Source organism: Aquarana catesbeiana, linkage group LG02 (assembly GCF_042186555.1).
Source record: "Aquarana catesbeiana isolate 2022-GZ linkage group LG02, ASM4218655v1, whole genome shotgun sequence".
Taxonomy (NCBI): Eukaryota; Metazoa; Chordata; class Amphibia; order Anura; family Ranidae; genus Aquarana; species Aquarana catesbeiana.
This window is the reverse complement of record NC_133325.1, coordinates 403,357,334-403,377,679: the sequence shown is the minus strand read 5'-3', so window position 1 is coordinate 403,377,679 and position 20,346 is coordinate 403,357,334. Positions and strand designations below refer to the sequence as shown.

The window sequence follows — 20,346 nt, the reverse complement described above, 5'->3', positions numbered from 1 at the left end:
GATAAAGATATTTTACATATAACTAATAGAATAAATGTTCATCTTTGACTGGATTTTCACTTTAAGGCCTATTACCGGACAGAAGAAGTTACATAAAACAACATACAGTAATGGCATTACAATACACAGACCTTACTTTATCATGCTTGCAGTGAGCCACACAGAGAGAGAGCATCAATGGGAGCTTTGATTTTATGTTCCCTCTCTACCCATCCCCACCAGTCGCCCCCCCCTTGGAATACTTTCCTTGGTTCAGAAGTGGCAGTGAATCCTGACTGGCTGAAATTCAATCCTACTGGGCTACCATGCTTCTCACACAAGAATTAGGTTCTTTGATGACGCAAAGTCTTCCGCATGTTTATGGTTGCTAAGTCTGCCCCCATCCTTGACCCTAGTGTAACCAGTTCCCACATTAGCATGTCAAGGACCTATAACCAAATGAAGACACACTGTCTGGCCATTAACCCTAATAACAAAAGGATAACCTGTAGTGCAATGCATATCACTTGAATATTGAAGGCCCCAGCAGATGCTTCTGTACTCTTGTAAGCACAAACCAGGCCCATATCTCATAATACCATAAAATATATATATTTGACATGGTAATTTCTTACATTCCTCCTTTCGGGAACAAATAGAGTCCTCACAATGGTTCCCTTGAAGTTCCTTGATTTATAAATATGAATTTCAATATTTCCACATCACCGGTGACCCTAGTGTTGCTAGGAGGAAGTGCTAACCACTTAGCCACTGTGCTGCCCCATTTGTAAAGCATGGTTGATGCTGACCAGTTTATTTTATACAGGGATTGGTATTTGGGAGAAATATACTGGTATGTATATTGCCGTTCAAAGCTTAGCTATTTTATATTTTGCTACTGAGGGCTAAAAATTAGAGCAAATAACTAAGTGGTTCCTACAAGCAGAACTTCTGTTTTTTTTTTTTTTTTCTTACTATGAGCTTTTACACTGTCCACAAAATTCTGCTATATAATTAACATACTGTCTAATTGAGCTATGTAATGCATAAATGTGATCGTAACAGACAACTGAAAGATTCACAAAATTGTGCTAAAAACTGTTCGTATAGGAATGGTTGGCTGACTCTTCATTGCTGAACACCATTAACGTGCAGGAAATAAGTGGGATCTTCGGGAAATACATTTAATCATCAGTAGCACCTGCTCCACCCTGTGAACTTTGAGATAATGTTTCAGTATGGATTATACAAATTGTCTATTGAGTGGGTGGGTCTATACTGTCATGGCGTAGACACATAACAATTTTTATAATTCATACAATCTACACAGTCAAGGAGATCCCAGACCAGAGGAAAGGTTGATTGAATTTATGCTCTCAAGTGGAAGGTGGAAATTGTAATGTAAGCTCTTATGTGTATATAGAAGAGACCTGAACAATGGTGCCACTTTACACAACCCCAACGGACAATGCTGTGACCTGGTGTTTTGAGATCAGGTTATTTATTATTATTATTATTATTATTATTATTATTATTATTATTATTCTTCAGGATTTATATAGCGCCAACAGTTTGCGCAGCGCTTTACAACATGGGGCAGACAGTACACTTGCAATACAAATTAATACAGGAGGGATCAGAGGGCCCTGCTCGTTAGAGCTTACAATCTAGAAGATATCAAGGAAGACCCATGTAAATCTCCCCATCCTTTCAAGAACAAGGTTGCACCACCAATAACAACCTAGTGTTGACACAGCTGACGTATAGAACAAAAGCACAGAAGACAGTAAATTATATACCAAAACAGTCAGTCGAAACAGAACCAAGAATATATGTATTATCTTGGATATACAAAAAGATCAATAATACTGGAGTCATCCACATATTATACAAGGACTTGACACCAGTATTGTTGAAAGGTTGTGTTTGATCCCATAAATCTCTGACAATCTCAGTATATTTGATTGGGTCTAAATTTCTTATAGCCAGTGCCCGAGATTAGGACAGCGAATAAAAAGGTCATAAAGGCAAGCAATCGCCATATTACAGGAATATGAACCATATTAAAATACATTTCATAATAGTACTAGACACCATTATTCTGATTACACATTTACCGTGTTCACAAATGGGCGGGTGAGAATTAGGACAGTTACCCCTCCACCCCATGTTTACCATCTATTGATTGGTTGGTCCCTAATATGGGGGTAACAATTCAACAATAGGATTGCACCCCATAAAAGCAGAAACGCACATGATTCGAGGGAGACCACACGCACCCACAGGCTAATACACTTTCTGGACGAACACGAAGCTTGGTGATAGTTGGACTATGCTGCTAGGACAATTCAATATATTGGTAGACCTTTGGACATCTTCCCCCTTTTTAAACAGTGGTGAGATACTGACAATACAAATATTAATCAACTTTTTCCTCCAAAAATTTTAGGGATTGCCTGTTGCCGTTTATATTTTAACCATATCAAATACAGCGTTTAGGGTAGTTTAGTATTTAATAATTTTCCCACATTATTTGTCTATGCTGGGTGAAATAAAGTATAAACGTGTATTGGAACTAAATTGGCTATTGTGGTCCCAGGGAAATTGTCAATTGTCCACTCCAATTTGATAGTCTTTTTTTTTTTTTAAGTTAGGACTTCTTTTAAATTAATATCTATCTGTTGGCTCCTCAAGATATATTTTCCGCCTTTTCTTCCAGCCGGAGAAAGTTAGAAAATTGTCTTACCAGCAACAAGAGATTATTTTTTTTTTTTTTTTAGTTTAAGACACGGTTTAACTACGCCCTTTTACATAGTTGGTTGGGGCTGCCCCGGGGTTATTTTTCAAATATTAAGAAAAAATGTTTTATTTGATGTCTTTAATTATGTGTATGAAATATTATTTACCAGAAATTCCGGTTTTGTATGAAGTTGTATAATTATACTTGTATATTAAACTATTTACTTATTAATTTAATTGGGAGATATAAGAATTCCTCATAGATTAACAAACTCAGAAAATTGTTGTGGTTTACTGATTTGTCTGAACAAAATTCATAATTTTTTTTTTTTCCCGTAAATGGCTGGAGGCACTGTAAATCCACTGTACCTATATTCAGACACTACCCTTTCATTTACCATTCTCCAAACACTAAATTATATTTATTTAACCACTTAAGGACCAGCCTTGTTTTGGATTTTAGGTGTTTACATGTTTAAAACAGTTTTTTTTGCTAGAAAATTACTTAGAACCCCCAAACATTATTATATATGGTTTTTCTTCTAACACCCTAGAGAATAAAATGGCGGTCGTTGCAATACTTTTTTTTGCACAGCGGTCCTAAAAGCGCACTTTTTTTGGAAAAAATTCACTTTTTTGAATAAAAAAATAAGACCACAATAAAGTTAGCCCAATTTTTTTTTTTTTTTTTTTTTTTTATATTGTGAAATATAATGTTACGCCAAGTAAATTGATACCCAACATGTCACGCTTGAAAGATGTGCCCGCTCGTCGAATGGCGTCAAACTTTTACCCTCAAAAATCTCCATAGGCGACGTTTAAAAAATTCTACAGGTTGCATATTTTGCAGTACAGAGGAGGTCCAGGGCTAGAATTATGGCTCTCACTCTACCGGTCACTGCGATACCTCACATATGTGGTTTGACCACCATTTTCATATGCGGGTGCTACTCGCGTATGCATTCGCTTCTGCGCGCGAACTTGTCGGGACGGGGGGGTTTAAAATTTTTTTTACATTTTTATTTATTTTACAATATTTTATTTATTTTTTTACACTGTTTAAAAAAAAATGGTGTCACTTTTATTCCTATTACAAGGAATGTAAACATCCCTTGTAATAGAAAAAAGCATGACAGGACCTCTTAAATATGAGATCTGAGGTCTTTTTGACCCCAGATCTCATATCTCATATTTACACTAAAATGCAATAAAAAAAAAAATGACATTTGAAAAAAATGTGCCTTTAAGAGGCGTGGACAGAAATGACGTTTTGACGTCGCTTCTGCCCAGCAGTGTCATGGAGACGAGTGGGCGCCATCTTAGCCTCAATCGTCTCAAGACACAGGATGGAGATGGATGCGATCGTCGGTAGCGGCGGAGGGCACCGGATCGTGGCGGGAGGCCCCTCTCCCGCCACCGATTAAAAGTGATCTCGCGGCGAATCCGCCGCAGGGACCACTTTAATCTGAAAGCCGGCCGCCGCACGCAAACAAGGATACCGGGGTTATGGCAGCTAGCTGCTGCCATAACAACGATATCTGCCGCCAAAGTTTGGACGTACATCGCGCGGCGGTCGGTAAGTGGTTAAAATTCCCCCTTTTTTAATTTAAAAAAAAAAAAAAAAGAGAGAAAAAAAATTGCGTACCACACATTCACAACCATACCATGGTTATATTTGTTAATGATGTTAGTCTTCTACCAGTATAACCCGTATATCATGAATGAATGAGTGACTTGTATAGCGCTACCTATGTGAACTGAATCGCCTCAGGGCGCTTTTTGCCACTGGTGTCCATCTGCGGTATAGCGCGGTCCTTTACCCCATGGGGTTCCGACATGCTTACAAACACACACACACATGTTTTAGCCAATTTTTTTTTTCGACAGGATTGAATTAACCTACCAGCATGGAGTGTGGGAAGAAACCGGAGTACCCGGAGGAAACCCACGCAGGCACAGGGAGAACATGCAAACTCCAGGCAGATAGTGTCGTGGTCGGGATTTGAACACCACTGTGCTGCCTGTTTCCTCATCTGGGCTAATGCTGGCAAGGTGTTTGTAGGTGGCCATGCTCTATACAACCTGATTGTACAATCACCTTTTTAGATTGATCAAAGCTTTGTAATAAGAGGACACACCTAAACAAGCCATTTAATGCAGGCAGGCCCTTGCACTACATAGTTGATTCTTTAGCTCTACAATCAAATTGCTAATATCCATGTTTTTGGTTGTGCTTTTTTTTTAAACATATTGTAATACCATTAATTTAGCATTGCATTGTTCCTTCCAGCAAAGAAGGGATATGCCCCCCCCCCCCCCCCCCCAAATCATTATCTTAAGAGTACTTATAAATGAGGATTGCACCCCTCCATATTGGCTCTTTTGCTGTTCAATCAGATAGGTTCTCTTAATGAATCTTTAATTATCTTTTATTTATAATTGATATTCTGGAAGCACTGGTTTAATAGCTGGATGTAATGCAATACAGTAGGTGATTCATTTCAGAAGTAACTTAGCCAGGGTGTACGTGCTGTTTCAGTAAGCCAAGTTTTTTTTTTTAATCCTCCATGTGGCATGATTTTCATTTGGTCAACCATCTCTGTAAAAGTTTCTTCAAGGAACACTACTTCTTTGTGCTTTTTATTGGCTGTGCAGGAGTCAACGGCTAGATTCATGTTTTTAATTAAGGTTCTGCTGCATCTTGAGCCAGTTAATCTATTCAGTGAGTTTCTCCCTTTTTTATAAAACATTTTTCTCTTGTGTTTTCTAAATAGGTAGTACAATGGCTGGGAAGGTGTTGGTGACTGGAGGTGCTGGTTATATTGGTAGTCACTGTGTCCTGGAACTGCTTGAAGCTGGATATGAACCAGTAGTCCTTGATAATTTCCACAATGCTATTCGAGGTAAGCCAGACCATAGCAAACTATTTATTTATTTATTTTTTTTTTTAATTTAATGTTTTATTTTTGCATAATATATGTAATTTTCAATCGTGAGATTTTCCAAGGGTGGCCCAGTAGATCCTGCCTGGGATCAATTTGCCAAGTGTTCCAACAAATCTTGTTCAAAATTCAGTGAACCTGACCTTAAAGGCAAATCCTATTGAAGTCTATAAGGATAAACCTTGTTAAATTCTGGACTTTTTTGAGGGCAAAAAAGGCAGAGAGGGTCTGTCATGTGGCTTTGAAGGGTAAAACTGCAAATACACAACAGTAAAATTTTTGCAGGCAGTCTCAGCAACAGCATACACTTGCAGTGCATATTTAGCTGTAGAATGTTTGTTTATTTTCTAGTACTATTTAGCTTGGGTTACATACAGCAGCATCCCGAACTGATTCCTTTTTTATCAAAATGTTGAAGACTTTTTTCACTGGAGGATAAAAATTGGCTAGTAGTTTGCAGTGGCTCAACCTGTCCTCACTGATGTAAAACCATCCTGCCACTGGCTAACTTCTGTTATGCACTCAGTAAAAATTAGGAGACTGCAGATGATACAGCAGTGTAAAATTTGCCAGCAGCAGGACATTTTTAATGAGCAAGAACTGGCACAAATGTACTAGAGAACAGTAAAGAGGGGCTAGTGTTTTACTATATGAATTAAGACCGAAGATAACACCATAGTGTAAAGGTTGACAGCAGCAGAACAATTTTTAAATTGCAAAGCTAGGCCTAAATTTACTAGAGCTAATAAGTAACACAGGCTAGGGCTTTACTACAAGAACGAAGATGGTGCAGAGGATACAGCAGTGAAAAATCAACCGGTAGCAGGGTAGTTTTTTCAATATTAGGCCAAATGTGTTCAAGACAGAGTATAGGCAGGTTTTTACTACAAGAATTAAGAGACAATGGTTAATACAGTGGCGTACAATTGACAAGCAGCAAGACCTTTTTTAATGGGCAAGGCTAGGCCTAAATTTCCTGTAGCGAAAGAGCAGGAACTGGAGGTTTTTTTTCTAATAATTACAATACTGTAAGTGGATATAGCAGTGTAAAAGTGGCTGGCAGCAGAGCCATTGTAATTGGGGATAATAGATTTAACAGGCGTATGCCTAACCTTTTTATTTAGATTAAGGAGGGCACTGTGAATTTGTGATATGTGAGGTAGTTTTGGTGGACAACCGTTCTGGCATTTTAGCTCTTCTTCCCTTTTATTTGATGTAAATAAAAAAAACTACAAAAACCCATTACTTAAAATAAAAAAAAAATATATATATTATTATTCAAAAGTATTTGGACACCTACCTTCACATGAACCCTTCAATATTGAGTTGGCCAACCCTTTGCAGCTATAACAGCTTCAACTCTTCTGTCCACAAGGTTTAGGAGCATGTCTATCGGAATGTTTGACCATTCTTCCAGATGCGCATTTGTGAGGTCAGGAACTGATGTGGACGAAAAGACCTGGCTCGCAGTCTCTGCTCGAATTCATCCCAAACGTGTTCTGTCAGGTTGAGGTCAGGACTCTGTGCAGGCCAGTCAAGTTCCTCCACCCCAAATTCGCTCATCCATGTCTTTATGGACCTTGTTTGTGCATGGGTCCTAATCATTTGGTGGAGGGGGGGGGGGATTATGGTATGGATTGTTTTTCAGGGGTTGGGCTTGGCCCCTTAGTTCCAGTGAAGGAAACCCTTAAGGCGTCAGCATATCAAGACATTTTGGACAATTTTATGCTCCCAACTTTGTGGGAACAGTTTGGGGATGGCACCTTCCTGTTACAACATGACTGTGGACCTTGCTTTGTGCACTGGTGCACAAAGACATGGATGAGAGAGTTTAGGGTGGGGGAACTTTGACTGGCTTGCACAGAGTCCAGAAGTCAACCCTATAGAGCATCTTTGGGATGCATGACAATACATATAATTTTTATTATTTATTTTATTTTTTTAAGGTAAGCTGAACCTTATCCTAGATATGTATGTATGTTTTTCATCAATCTTATTGATGTCTACTGTGTAGACGTATTCTGTTTGTCTTTCCAATGTGTATTACAGTTTTTCATTTGCTATTGAAGCTAGCTTGGAAGTTTTATCCAGGCTGTAATAAATGACTATCTGGAATAATCACTCTCTCTCTTAATTCCTGCAAGGGGTCAATGGTCTTCCTGAAAGTCTGCAAAGAGTGCAAGAAATTGTAGGCAACAAGAAGATTGAGTTTGAAGAGGTGGATATGCTAGACCGGGCTGCCCTGAACAGTTTGTTTGACAAGGTACATTTTTTATTCATCAGTGTTTACGGTAGATCAAAACCCTTACTGGAGGTACATGTAGTATGTAAAGCACTGTGATGATAATTTACTGGAGCAGTTGTGCACGGCAAACCGCTTCTAGCATTTTCAAAGCCTAACTAAGCAAGCTGAAGTTAGATGCTTATTTGCTACTATAAGTGCAGATGTGCTAGATTCTGTTAACGCTTGTACACACTATGAGAAAATGGGGCGAACATTTTCAGCCAAAGAATTTTGATATAGTGTGTACGCAACTTTCGACACCTGATTTCCGAATTTTCGCTCATCGGTTTCCAAAATTACTGTGAAACAACGAGGAAAATCAGACAATCATTCACCTGATTTTTCTTATAGCGTGTACCCCACTTTAGTTTCTATAAATAGGTGTGTGTGGTGTGTTTTTTTTTTTTTTTTAAATGTGAGCATTTCTTTGGGATTACCTTGAAATACAGGACTTACTTAGCATCAACAGTTTGCGCAGCACTTTTATATCGGTGTTTTCTCAACCTTTTTCCAGTTGGGACGCCCTTGAAAATTATTTTCAGTCTTGAGGCACCCATGTCCAAGGCTTGGTTCACGTTATTGTGTGTCGCGGAACACGCGCAAAACCACACTCGTTCCAGACACCGACAAATGCTCTGCTCTTTAGGGTTGCCATTAAGTCTTAATGGTACCCCACACATTGGAAAACGTGGTGCAGTGAAATTTGAAAAAAGGGTTGGACTTCTTTCCCTGCATTTCTGCGGGTAGGGAAGCCCATTGAAATGAATGGGCTGCCCTATGTGTAGCACAGATGTGAACCAAGGGCTTGTTTTTACATGTCAGGGCAGAGGGGTGGTAAAACAACACGGTTGAGCTGACTTATCACCCCAGCTGCTCCCTCTTTAGCTGCAGAGGCAGCAGCTGGATGTGTACACATGCTATGGCTGCAGCTGGAGGTATAGCAAGGGTGAATGGGGCTGCACCACAACCACCCCCCAACTGTGTGCATTGCACGGTTGCAGGTGGGGTGGTGCTGCATTTACGGGCTTAAAACAGGAGGTGAGGAGGCAACATATTGCCTCTTTACCACCTGCCAAATGCCTCTAAAAAAGCAATTTGAGCATGAATTGCTTTTCAGAGTAGCAGCAGTCCTTGCTGCTATCAAATGAGCCCTGAAAAAAATACACACGTACACACACACACACGTACACGTGTGTTCGCACACATGTGCACCCACATGGATGGCCAGACAAACACTCACCCTGCCTTTACTTTCACTTTGTTGAGGCTGACTGAGCTCCCTAACAGTGCCGTTGTACAGTTTGGCAGGGGATCGGCTCATCTGACAGCCCTTCTCTACCATGATCCCACAGCACACCTGAGGACCTCTGGTGGCACACTGGTTGAGAGAGGCTGCTTTATATTACAATGTGCAGTTACAATACAATTGAATGCTAGAGGGTTAGGAGAGCCCTGCTTTTGAGAGCTTACAATCTTTTTGGTAATGTAATGTGTGCTTTATCCTCTCTCCAGCACAAGTTCTCTGCTGTTATGCATTTTGCTGGCCTGAAAGCAGTTGGAGAGTCTGTGGAGAAACCATTGATGTATTATAAGGTGAATCTTACTGGCACAATCCAACTCTTGGAGGTGAGTGTTTTGCAGTCGTAAGTGTGTCTGTTAGAGTAAAGATGTAATTTAAATGTTGTATGCTATTTAACATTTATGTCAAGTAAACATTGAAGATGATTTATTTTATCTTTGTTCCAAAATCTGATATAAAATGTAGGGTCTTGCTGATTTAGTAATTAAGAGTTGTTCTTTTATGATGCGTAATACTGAATCACAAGCGCTGTAGTATTTTAAAGGGTTAGTCCACCCTCAAAAAAAAAAAAAAAAAAAAAAAAAAAAAATTCAGATGTTAGAGCAGTGGTGGTCCTCCCCCCTTCTTCCTCCCCTTTTTTTTTTTTTTTTTTTTTTTTTTTTTTTTTTGAGGCCCTCAACCTAATCAAAGTGGCGCACATAAAAATTCAGTGGACAGCAGACACACAAGAGGATATAGGCATACTGCGGGCATGACAAGAGATGGGAGATGGTCAGAGACTGTGAACATGCTAGATGAGTTGTTGCAGACGGGAGAATTCAGAAGACAGTCATAGACTGGAGACCTATTACAAGAGTCTGCTATATAGTCTGCTAGAAATCGATGCAATAACCAGGTAATAGGAAAATGCAGATTTGTGTCTGCAGAGGGAAAGAGAAAAGAGACAGACGTCTGCAGGCCCCTGGTTCATAGGTTGGGCACCAGGATGTTAGAGGTTTACTTCAACTGACCCTTTCTTATAGCTCTCAGAGTCTAATGGCCAGGGCTCTGAGCTTAGCTTTTTGGGGTCTGCACACCTACTGTGGCCATTTTGGATTTTTTTTTTTTTTTGTTACATCTCACTTGCATCTATTGATCCTATAGAAAGAGCTTAATGATTCTAAAAAAAAGCCAAATATATCCACCTTTTTTAAAGTATATCTAAAGGCAATCTTCTTCTTTTTTTTTTTTTTTTTTTTTCCCCCCCCATATTGTACACTGCCCCTTGGTAGGACAAACACCATGTCTTTGAATACCTACGTGTTGCAAAATGACCAGTGTTTAAGTTCTTAGGATACAATAGATCATTGAATTGTTTTGAATTCTGCTTCCAGATAATGAATGCTCATGGTGTAAAGAAAATAGTGTTCAGCAGCTCTGCGACAGTCTATGGTGACCCCAAGTACCTTCCGTTAGATGAAAAGCACCCAGTCGGTGGATGCACAAATCCATATGGAAAAACAAAATATTTCATTGAGGAAATAATCCAGGATCAGTGCAAAGCTGATGCGGTGAGTGATAAACCTTTACAACTGAACTCAGATTATCAACTATTGTCTAAATACAAAAGTCATGTGGTGCCTTTTTTAGTTAAATCCTGGTGGGATTTGTGTATTTCTTCCAAATTTGGACAGCATTTCTGTGTTTTCTCCCTTGTGCAGGAGATTCCTGTGATAAAGACCAGTCACTACTGCTGCTCTCTCATTAAATCAAGTAACTGGTCTTTTATCCCCCCCTCCCCTAGTCTTCTGTAGGCAGTCTGTAGTGGGTGGGACCTGCTATGAGAGAGAGATGTATATTATTATTTTTTTTTTTTTTTTTTTTACAAGGTAACAATTGGTTTGCAAAGGCACAGTGGATTTATATCCTTTTTAGCTATTGGGGAATACATCTACATTAATGTGTGTTTTCTGCTTTAATGGAAACCTGTACTGAGAATATACAAAGCTCACCATGCCTAACGTCTCCTTTTTGACATTTTAATCGATTTTATATCGAGTATCGATCTACTCAATTATAATTGAGAATATAATCAAAGTTGGCTTCAGTGAACAAATTGTGTGGTTAATTTTCACTGGGTCAAACAATATGATCTATGTCTTTTAGGAATGGAGTGCCATTCTCCTGCGTTATTTTAACCCCATCGGAGCCCACGTATCTGGTCGTATTGGAGAAGATCCTCAGGGAATTCCAAATAATCTGATGCCATATGTCTCGCAGGTTTGTACGTAATGGAAACAAATACAGTGTGAGTTGTTGGACCGGCCAAACACATGTTCCTGTGATTTCAGCAACGGCTGTGTACAAAAAACTAATAGATATGATATGTTCAATAAACGACTGTCTGACACATGAAAATTATAATATTTTTCAATGTTTTCTACATGGCAGCAATTTTATACTTCCCCTTTTTTTTTTTTTTTTTTTTTTTTTTTTTTTTTTTTTTACGATATTAAATATCATCAGTTCTATATCCCACTTATTAACCATCATGTCTAAGCTCCTGCTGGTGTGAAATGCAGAAGAGCTGGTGGACCTTTCCCTCTATCATTTATCGGCAAATAACATTTTTTTTTTTTTTTTTTTTTTTTTTTTTTTTTCTTTTTTTAATTTCCTTGAAAATGGAGGATAAACTGTGCCTGTGTGTTTTTTTTTTTTTTTTTTTTTTTTTTTTGTTTTTTTTTTTTTTTTTACAATGGGGGGCGGGGATCGCGCTGTCTGCCCCTGGGTGCCACCAATTGGGGGGGTGTCAGGCCCTCTCCCTGCCTCTCCTGGCCCTGGGACAGCGCTGCCAGCATACTTTAAAGTTAAGAAAATATTACTGCCAGCTAGGGATGAGCTTCGAGTTCAAGTCGCACTCATGTTCGACTCGAACATCGGCTGTTCGCAAGTTTGCCGAACAGTGAACAATTTGGGGTGTTCGGCAAATTCGAATGCTGTGGAATACCCTTTAAAAGTCTATGGGAGAAATCAAAAGTGCTCATTTTAAAGGCTTATATTCATGGTATTGTCATAAAAAGTGTTTGGGGACCTGGGTCCTGCCCCAGGGGACATGGATCAATGCAAAAAAAAAGTTTTAAAAATGGACGTTTTTTCGGGAACAGTGATTTTAATAATGCTTAAAGTGAAACAAAAGTGTAATATCCCTTTAAATTTTGTACCGGGGGGGGGGGGGGGGGGGGGGTTGTCTATAGTATGCCTGTAAAGGGGCGCATGTTTCCCGTGTTTAGAACAGTCTGACAGCAAAATGACATTTCAAAGGAAAAAAATAATTTAAAACTACTCGCGGCTATTAATGCATTGCGGGTCCGACAATACACATAGAAGTTCATTGATAAAAACGGCATGGGAACCCCGAACCAAAATTAAAAAAAAAAAAAAAAAATGACGTGGGGGTCCCCCTAAATTCCATACCAGGCCCTTCAGGTCTGGTATGGATATTAAGGGGAACCCCAGCCAAAATTAAAAAAAAAAAAAAAAAAAAAAAAATGGGCGTGGGCTCCCCCTCAAATTCTATACCAGACCCTTATCCGAGCACGCAACCTGGCAGGCCGCAGGAAAAGAGGGGGGGGGGGGGACAAGAGAGGCGCCCCCCCTCCTGAACCGTACCAGGCCACATGCCCTCAACATTGGGAGAGTGCTTTGGGGTTGCCCCCCAAAACACCTTGTCCCCATGTTGATGAGGACAAAGGGCCTCATCCCCACAACCCTGGCCGGTAGTTGTGGGGCTCTGTGGGCGGGGGCTTATCAGAATCTGGAAGATCCTGGCCCTCCCCCCTGTGTGAAATGGTAAGGGGGTACAAAAGTACCCCTACCATTTCACTAAAAAACTGTTAAAAATGACAATTTCTTTCTTTTTTTTTTTTTTTTTTTTTTCTTTTCTTTTTCTTTTTCTTTTTCTTTTTCTTTTTTTTTTTTTTCTTTTTTCTTTTTTCTTTTTCTTTCTCCTCTAAATCCCTCAATTAACGTCGCTCTCCTCCGAGTGTAGTTTTTTTTTTTTTTTTTTTTTTTTTTTATTTGGAGGGGGAGAGCAGTCACATGATTGGGTCCATGAAAGAGTGGCGTTAATTGAGGTATTTAGAAGCCTTGATTTACAATGATTGACACAGGAGGAGCCGTGGGGAAGGGGCTGGCAGTGATGTTTTCTTAACTTTAGAGTATGCTGGCAGCTCTGTCCCAGTAGACTGGGAGTGCAGGGGGAGGGGGGGGTCTGTGTACTATGCAGGGGGCTGTGGAAAGCTCTTTTTTTTTTTTTCTTCCCCTAAAACTTCCCTCTTAAAGTTATGGTGCGTGTTATACACCTGTGCGTGTTATAAGTGGATAAATACGGTAATATTTACACTCTGGACTTTTGGAAGTCGAAAGGCTCCATCCTTGTCTGTTCAGCACACAAAGTTGAAAGAAATATGTATGTGGGTGAAAAATCTTAGGCTTTGAAATCTGCAAGAAAGCTGGAGTAACATGGGCATAACCCACATTTTGCTTGTTTTTCAGGTTGCTGTTGGAAGACGGGAGCACCTGAATGTCTTTGGAAATGACTACAATACACCAGATGGGACAGGTAAGCAGTATGGGTTAGATTACATCCTAAATGTGATGTTTTTAGTTTGCTAAAGCATGGTGCATCATGAATTGCCTTTGAGAGAGAGAATCACTGCTCCAGGTGGGTCTGGTCAAGGTAAAAGGCATCTCCTTCAGTCTAGAAGTCCAGGTGCTGGCAATGCTGTAGCAGTTAGACATCAAAGAAATCCTGGACAGCCGCACTCCAAAAATATTTGCCTTTATTCAATAAAGTGTCATCCAAAATACAGGTCATAGCAGAGTGGAACAAAGCTTATGCGTTTCGCACTACAGAGTGCTTAGTCATAGCTAACAATCATAAAAATCAAAGTGAAATAAAAGTTACAAATCATGTGACCACATAATTAGCAGATACCAATTAATCAATGAATATACCAATTGGGCATCATGGGTCACCTGTGGTTTCAACAAGTGCAGTGAAAAAGAACAAAAACGAGATCAATGAAAAAATTATTGAAAAAGTACAAATAAAGGATATCGTGTGCAAAAAAGCAAAAGTGCTTTGTTCCACTCTGCTGTGACCTATATTTTGGATGACACTTTATTGAATAAAGGCAAATATTTTTGGAGTGTGGCTGTCCAGGATTTCTTTGTCTAAAATGAATTGCCTTTTGTAATGAAATATGGTTTCTGCTACCTCCCCCTTCTCCTCCTTCTTCTTCTCCTTCCTTCTTTTTTTTTTTTTTTTTCTCCCCTTGTACTGATCTCCTCTAGTATCATTCAGCCACTTCCTGTCTGCTTGCACTCACTTCAACTTTGACTGCTGCACTTCATTGATGGGCCTCCTAAAGGTGATAAGTGGATCATGTCTGTGCAATGTGTGTCAAAATGATCGCTTGCATTATTTACCAGGAATAGGATACGGATAGGATGATTCAGTAGCACAACTAGTAGACTATCACCCTGTAACAGGAAGTCCTGTCCCTGCAGTTATACCTTTTTTCACCATAAGATGTCCTCAGTCTTTCAGTTTGACTCCTAGCTCCGATTTTGTTAGGAAGACTGAGCAGATATGTGAGTGCAGGGTCATGGATCCTCCTGAGGCAACCTAACCACAGTGTTCCTTCACTCGCCTTTTTCAATAAATCACATTTCCCTCAATTCTTCCTAGTTTATAACTATAAAATAAAATGAAATACTGGATTGGCTATAATGTAATAAATAGCGTAACATTAGTTAAAGTTGAACTTTGGACAGATATAAAAGGCACAAATGAATGCAGCTCTGTAATCCATTTAATATATATTTTAAATACATTAATTTCAAGAAACCCTGTAAGCACCTGAATTTGGCTTGGAATTAGCCCTATGCAATCCTTTGGACAGCAGACCTCAGACTGGGAGAGGGATAAGCAGCACAAAGGACCCAGTCAATTGTGTTGCAGTACAAAGAACATGCTGATGGGATGAGAGAGCAGAGCAACAGAGATATACATGTCAGTTTGTCTCTTCTCCTTTCACTACCCAGTCAGAGTTGGTAAGTGAAAATGGAACTACAGTAGAAAAATCAGTTCCCCTTCCCTGTCAGGAAGAACTATACTGTGTGGCAGAGGTGTGTAAATCACAGGGGTGGATGGAAAGAAATAGATTTTTTTTTTTTTTTGCCAAAAGCACAGTATGTATGCATTTCACATGTAGTCCACTTAGAGTTAAAATGCAGTAATTATATATAATTTTTTTTTTTTATTGGGAAAACAATAAACGATTGAAATAGAAAATGTAGTAATGAAGATTTATTGTATTTTGGATGTGTTTTTTCAGGGGTCCGAGATTATATTCACATAGTAGATCTGGCTAAGGGTCACATTGCTGCTCTCAATAAGCTGCAGACCAGTAGTAGCTGTAAGGTGAGTCTCCATTTTCCATGCTGCATTTCTTTTACAAATTTTTTTTTTTTTTTTTTTAATTTATTCGATTTTTAAAAGATCATTTTGGATAGGGGAAGTACGAATTGCAAACTATGGATATATTTACAAAAAAAAAAAAAAAAAAATGTTGGTACAGGTGCCACAAGCAGTATGTAATGGGTATTCCAAAGCAGGATGCTACAGGGATTACAAGAGACTTTCATTCAGGACACTAGTTTAGACACTGTTACCCAGCAAGGGTTTGCTGTGAGCAAACCATGACTAAATGCAGGAAATGTACAGAACAATTTTACAGTGCAAATGACCTCTTGGGTATTTAGAATGTCTAGAAACCATGTTGATTTCTATGGGTTACCTGAGCTTTGTCCCAGGCTACACCCAGATAACTATTTGAGTGTGAACAGCAACATACAAAAGAAGAAAAAAACGGAAGTGTAATTGTAGAGGCACAATTCTTGCATACTAGTCCACCTGTAAAAGAGGCTGGTTTAAACTTAATCCCCTTTGATGGCTAATAATGTGTCCTAATTGTGTTAATGGGTCAAAACAAGCATATGGCAGTTATCATCTTGTTTTAATAATCTGCTGTAGCTCTATTTTTCCAAATTACTTTTTTAATGCACTTGTAGCTATACAGTTGAGCTAATACTGTGCAAAGGTTTCAGCCACCATTTGTTATTTTAAAGGGTTTAAGTCATTAGGCCATTTTGGCACATGGGGTGTGTGTTTTAAAAAAAAAAAAAGTGTGTGTGTATATGTAAAAATTGGTCCAACAGTGAAAGGGAGGGCTATAGACCTATATAGAATTGCTCCCCGAAATAAACCAAAATGTGCCTATTCCACTGCCTTAAAACAGTTGTTCATTTTGAAACCACAGCAAAGCATCCTTTAAATTGGAAGACTGCATATGATTATTTTATAAATACGGTTTATGCTTTGCAGATATATAATCTGGGAACTGGAGTAGGATACTCTGTACTGCAGATGGTGGTGGCCATGGAAAGTGCATCGGGCAAAAAGGTTGGTCTCTATGTAGCCTAACATGCTATATTTAATTTTTTTGGTGTGGTGTTTTTTTTTTTTTTTTTTTTTTTTTTTTTTTTTTTTTACAACTTTATTATCATAACTCAGACAGTTTAAAGCGGAGTTCCACTCAAATTTTTAACTTGATCTTGCCTCCTTCAGTTAATTGCATAGATGTTCAAATGCCACACGAAATTTTTTTTTTTTATCGCTGTAATTACCTTTTATATTGTACTTTTATTATGGCACTTCCTGTCTCTCCTCCCCATGGGAGTAGCCGTGTTTATTGCCTTTATTGCCCGGCGCCGCACTGTCTCCTGGGAGCTTAGTGTCAGGCTTCCCAAGATTCAGTCTGGAAACAATGATCATGCATGTGAACAAGCTGTGAATGAACAGCATTCACCGCATCCAGGAAATCAATGCTTGTGGGCTTCACATGCCCACAAGCAAGATGGAAACAGCCAGCATCACATTTTTTTAAGTTATTCTTCAGTACGAAAACAGACAGAGGCAGAATATTACACCCAAACTGAGTATTATCTTGGGATTAGCAAAGTGTCTCAATGACCTAAAAAAGAAAAAAAAATGGTCGCCGGACTCCCACTTTAAACCTTGATCTGTTCAAGTTGACTGATAAACCTTGACACTGTATAGAAATATATAATTGTATCCATACACAAATTGAGCAAATTGTGTAAGATGCATGGTCCTCTGTCTTCTTGGCAGTGGCGCACCTCAATGAAGCAGAGAGCGAGAGGGCACTGTGGTTTTATTGGGGGGTTATATATATAATATATATACCCCAACGGAGTATTGCAGCACAAGCTGCACTTTTATTTTTTTTATAATTTTTGGCCAACTATTTATATAAAGTGGGGGGGGGGGGGGGGCAGAAATTGTATTACATAAACAACATTTATAAGAGAAGTGATGCAATGTGTTCTTGTGTCTAAGATTCCATATAAAATTGCACCAAGAAGGGACGGAGACGTTGCAACATGCTATGCAGATCCAACCCTGGCTAAAGATGACCTTGGCTGGAAGGCAGAATTTGGCTTGGACAGAATGTGTAAGTGAAAAGTAATACAAAAAAAATCTGCAAATGAATATAAAATGCTGTTTATTGGTACAAAATTTTCTGCAGTGATAATTGGGGGGGGGGGGGGGGGGGGAGACATTTCCTTTAGGCTTAAACATTTTGCAATATGAACTTGGCTCTCTTTCTTTTTTTGATATACCAAGGTATTGAACCAGCATTAGTATTTAATGGCTGGTACTTTTTAGAGAAACTCCATAGACCATGGGAAAGGCAACTGTCTTATAGCAATGTGTCTCAACCCTTTTTTTTTTTTTTTTTTTTTATCAAGGCACCCTTTAAATTATGCACAATCTCTAGGCACCCAATTCAGAAATTTTTATGTAAAACTAAACAAATGTCTTTACATAATGCAGCATCCACACATGTAGGACCCCCAAACTTTAGAGACTGGTGTTCAGGTGTTTTCTCTTCTCCCACAGTTTATCTTCCTCATGCAGCTATAGTGACCCCAAGCACCCGATAGGCTCCATTTCAACTGGTTGTTGGGCATCAGCAGCTGGCCCACATAGTGCCCACGGTTGTAATGCTTATCTATATCTCTATAAAAAAAAAAAAAAAACTTTAGGTTTGTGTAACAAAGGCAAGGTTGATCCACCTTCCAGCTTGACAATTTTGGGGCAATTTTTAGGCATTTTGCCAAGGAACCCAGAACGAATCCCAGGATGATGCAGCACCCCGACTGAGAAAATTTGTCCCTATAGTATGTCAGTTGCTCCTCATTTAGAGGAAACTGATCTCTGATTTAGCAGTGACTATACTTGCCTCTAGTTGATATGGTGTTATGGAATTGGGCAAATGATTACTAAATATTTACCGATGGCCAAAACCATCTGGTGTATTTCTCTGCCCAACTTCAGATTTCATCTCAAGCAGGCTACAGGTGAAAGTTGCGACGTGACAACAATTTACTTGGTACATTGACTAGACTGTCCCTATGACTTATTGGATTACTGCCCTGTCAAGTTGCCTTGTATTCCAATATAATCCACAGTGTTCCCTAGTGATCGATACCCTTCAACATTAGTCATGCTCACCAGAAATAAGCCCTATGAAAGCCTTGTATCAGTGTCCTGACAGTTGGCAAGATTTCATCCGGAGTGGAGAAAGGATAGGGAGGGCATCAAGGGGAACTAGTGTTGGGTAAAAATAGTTCACGCACGGGAGCCCAAAGGAGCTTATATAGTGTAGTATTTATTATAAATTGGCTGCAGCAAAAGGTGTAAAGGTGTCAGCTCCTTTGGGCTCCTGTGTTTGAGCTATTTTTCCCTAACACTGGTTCCCCTTGATGCCCTCCTTTTTTCCTTTCTCTACTCCGGATGAAATCTTGCCAACAGTCAGGACACTGATTGTTACAAGGCTTTCATAGGGCTTGGTTTGGCGAGTGTGACTAATGGTGCAGGGTATCAATCACTAAGGAACACTGTGTATATTATATTGGAATACAAGGCACATATATTTTCGCTTTCTGGTGAGTGTATTGGCACACTATTGTCTTCACGGAAGTTTGGAAACCCTACAGAGTCCTCTTCGTTAGTTTGATTAACCTGGGACTGTGCATATATGGACTTTTGATATGTATTTTTTGTTTTCAGCGCTGCACTTTTTTGTCTAAATTGCTTGTTTGAGGGTTGTATGTTCACCTTTTAAGTGCCAGCTGCATCTTTTTAACTAGCACTCACTGTTTGGTACTGCTTTTGTAAATGAATGTCTGTGGAGGTTCTTATCTATCCAAGATATGGTTTATTCAGTAGTAGTTGGTCATATTCAACTGTAGAGAACATAATTGTGACTAATCAAATTTGGAACTGAATGTTAATCTTCCAAGAGCTAATCATTTTTTTTTTTTTTTTTTTTTTTTTTTTAACAGGTGAAGATTTGTGGCGGTGGCAGTCCTTCAATCCAACTGGGTTTAGCACTGAATCATGAGAGGCAATGTTTACAGATTTCTCCCTTACTATTTTTACCTACTTTCCTAATACTTATTTATAATCTGGACAAGAGTTTCATATAGTACTACTTCTAGACTTTCAAGCCAAATCTCAGGACCTCATGCAGTACAAGGGCCATTGCTCATTAACATCACTTCTACCTCCTGCATGTAATTTCACAACGGTTGTAAAGGAACAATAGTCTGGACATTTTGTGATTGATGAACATTTTTGTAATTAAGGAAGAATTGCTATTAAATCTAAAAAAAAAAAAAAAAAAAAAAGACCACATATTGTTATGATGAACCTTTAAAATCAACATCTGCTGTCAGATTCTTGTAAAATGTAATCTAATACATTGTATCCTGAGGAATGGTTATGATATTTCTGATGCTTGCTGCATGACAGTAGAAAAAAATATTTATAAACAATTAGATTTTTCTTTGTTTTTTTTTTTAGCTATTAAATGATCATTTCACAAAATTTGTAAAGTGTGTTGTCAGAAAGCAGTTTAAGATTTGCTTTTAGGCTAACTGGGTTATACAGGCAAAAATAAACTCCTGTT

The 20,346-nt window shown here is 38.9% G+C and overlaps 1 protein-coding gene across 2 annotated transcripts in view; it reads left to right on the top strand.

Moving 5' to 3' along the window:
- GALE (UDP-galactose-4-epimerase) overlaps window positions 1-20,065 on the top strand; it is a 30,365-nt gene extending 10,300 nt beyond the window's left edge. For both annotated transcript variants that reach the window (XM_073615303.1, XM_073615304.1), the window contains exons 2-11: window positions 5,493-5,621; window positions 7,805-7,923; window positions 9,457-9,570; window positions 10,618-10,794; window positions 11,390-11,503; window positions 13,778-13,844; window positions 15,625-15,710; window positions 16,674-16,751; window positions 17,709-17,823; window positions 19,721-20,065. In XM_073615303.1, coding sequence (XP_073471404.1) covers window positions 5,501-5,621; window positions 7,805-7,923; window positions 9,457-9,570; window positions 10,618-10,794; window positions 11,390-11,503; window positions 13,778-13,844; window positions 15,625-15,710; window positions 16,674-16,751; window positions 17,709-17,823; window positions 19,721-19,779 — 1,050 coding nt within the window. In that variant the 5' untranslated portion in view covers window positions 5,493-5,500 and the 3' untranslated portion in view covers window positions 19,780-20,065. The remainder of the gene's footprint in view (window positions 1-5,492; window positions 5,622-7,804; window positions 7,924-9,456; window positions 9,571-10,617; window positions 10,795-11,389; window positions 11,504-13,777; window positions 13,845-15,624; window positions 15,711-16,673; window positions 16,752-17,708; window positions 17,824-19,720) is intronic.
- Window positions 20,066-20,346: the final 281 nt, after the last annotated feature.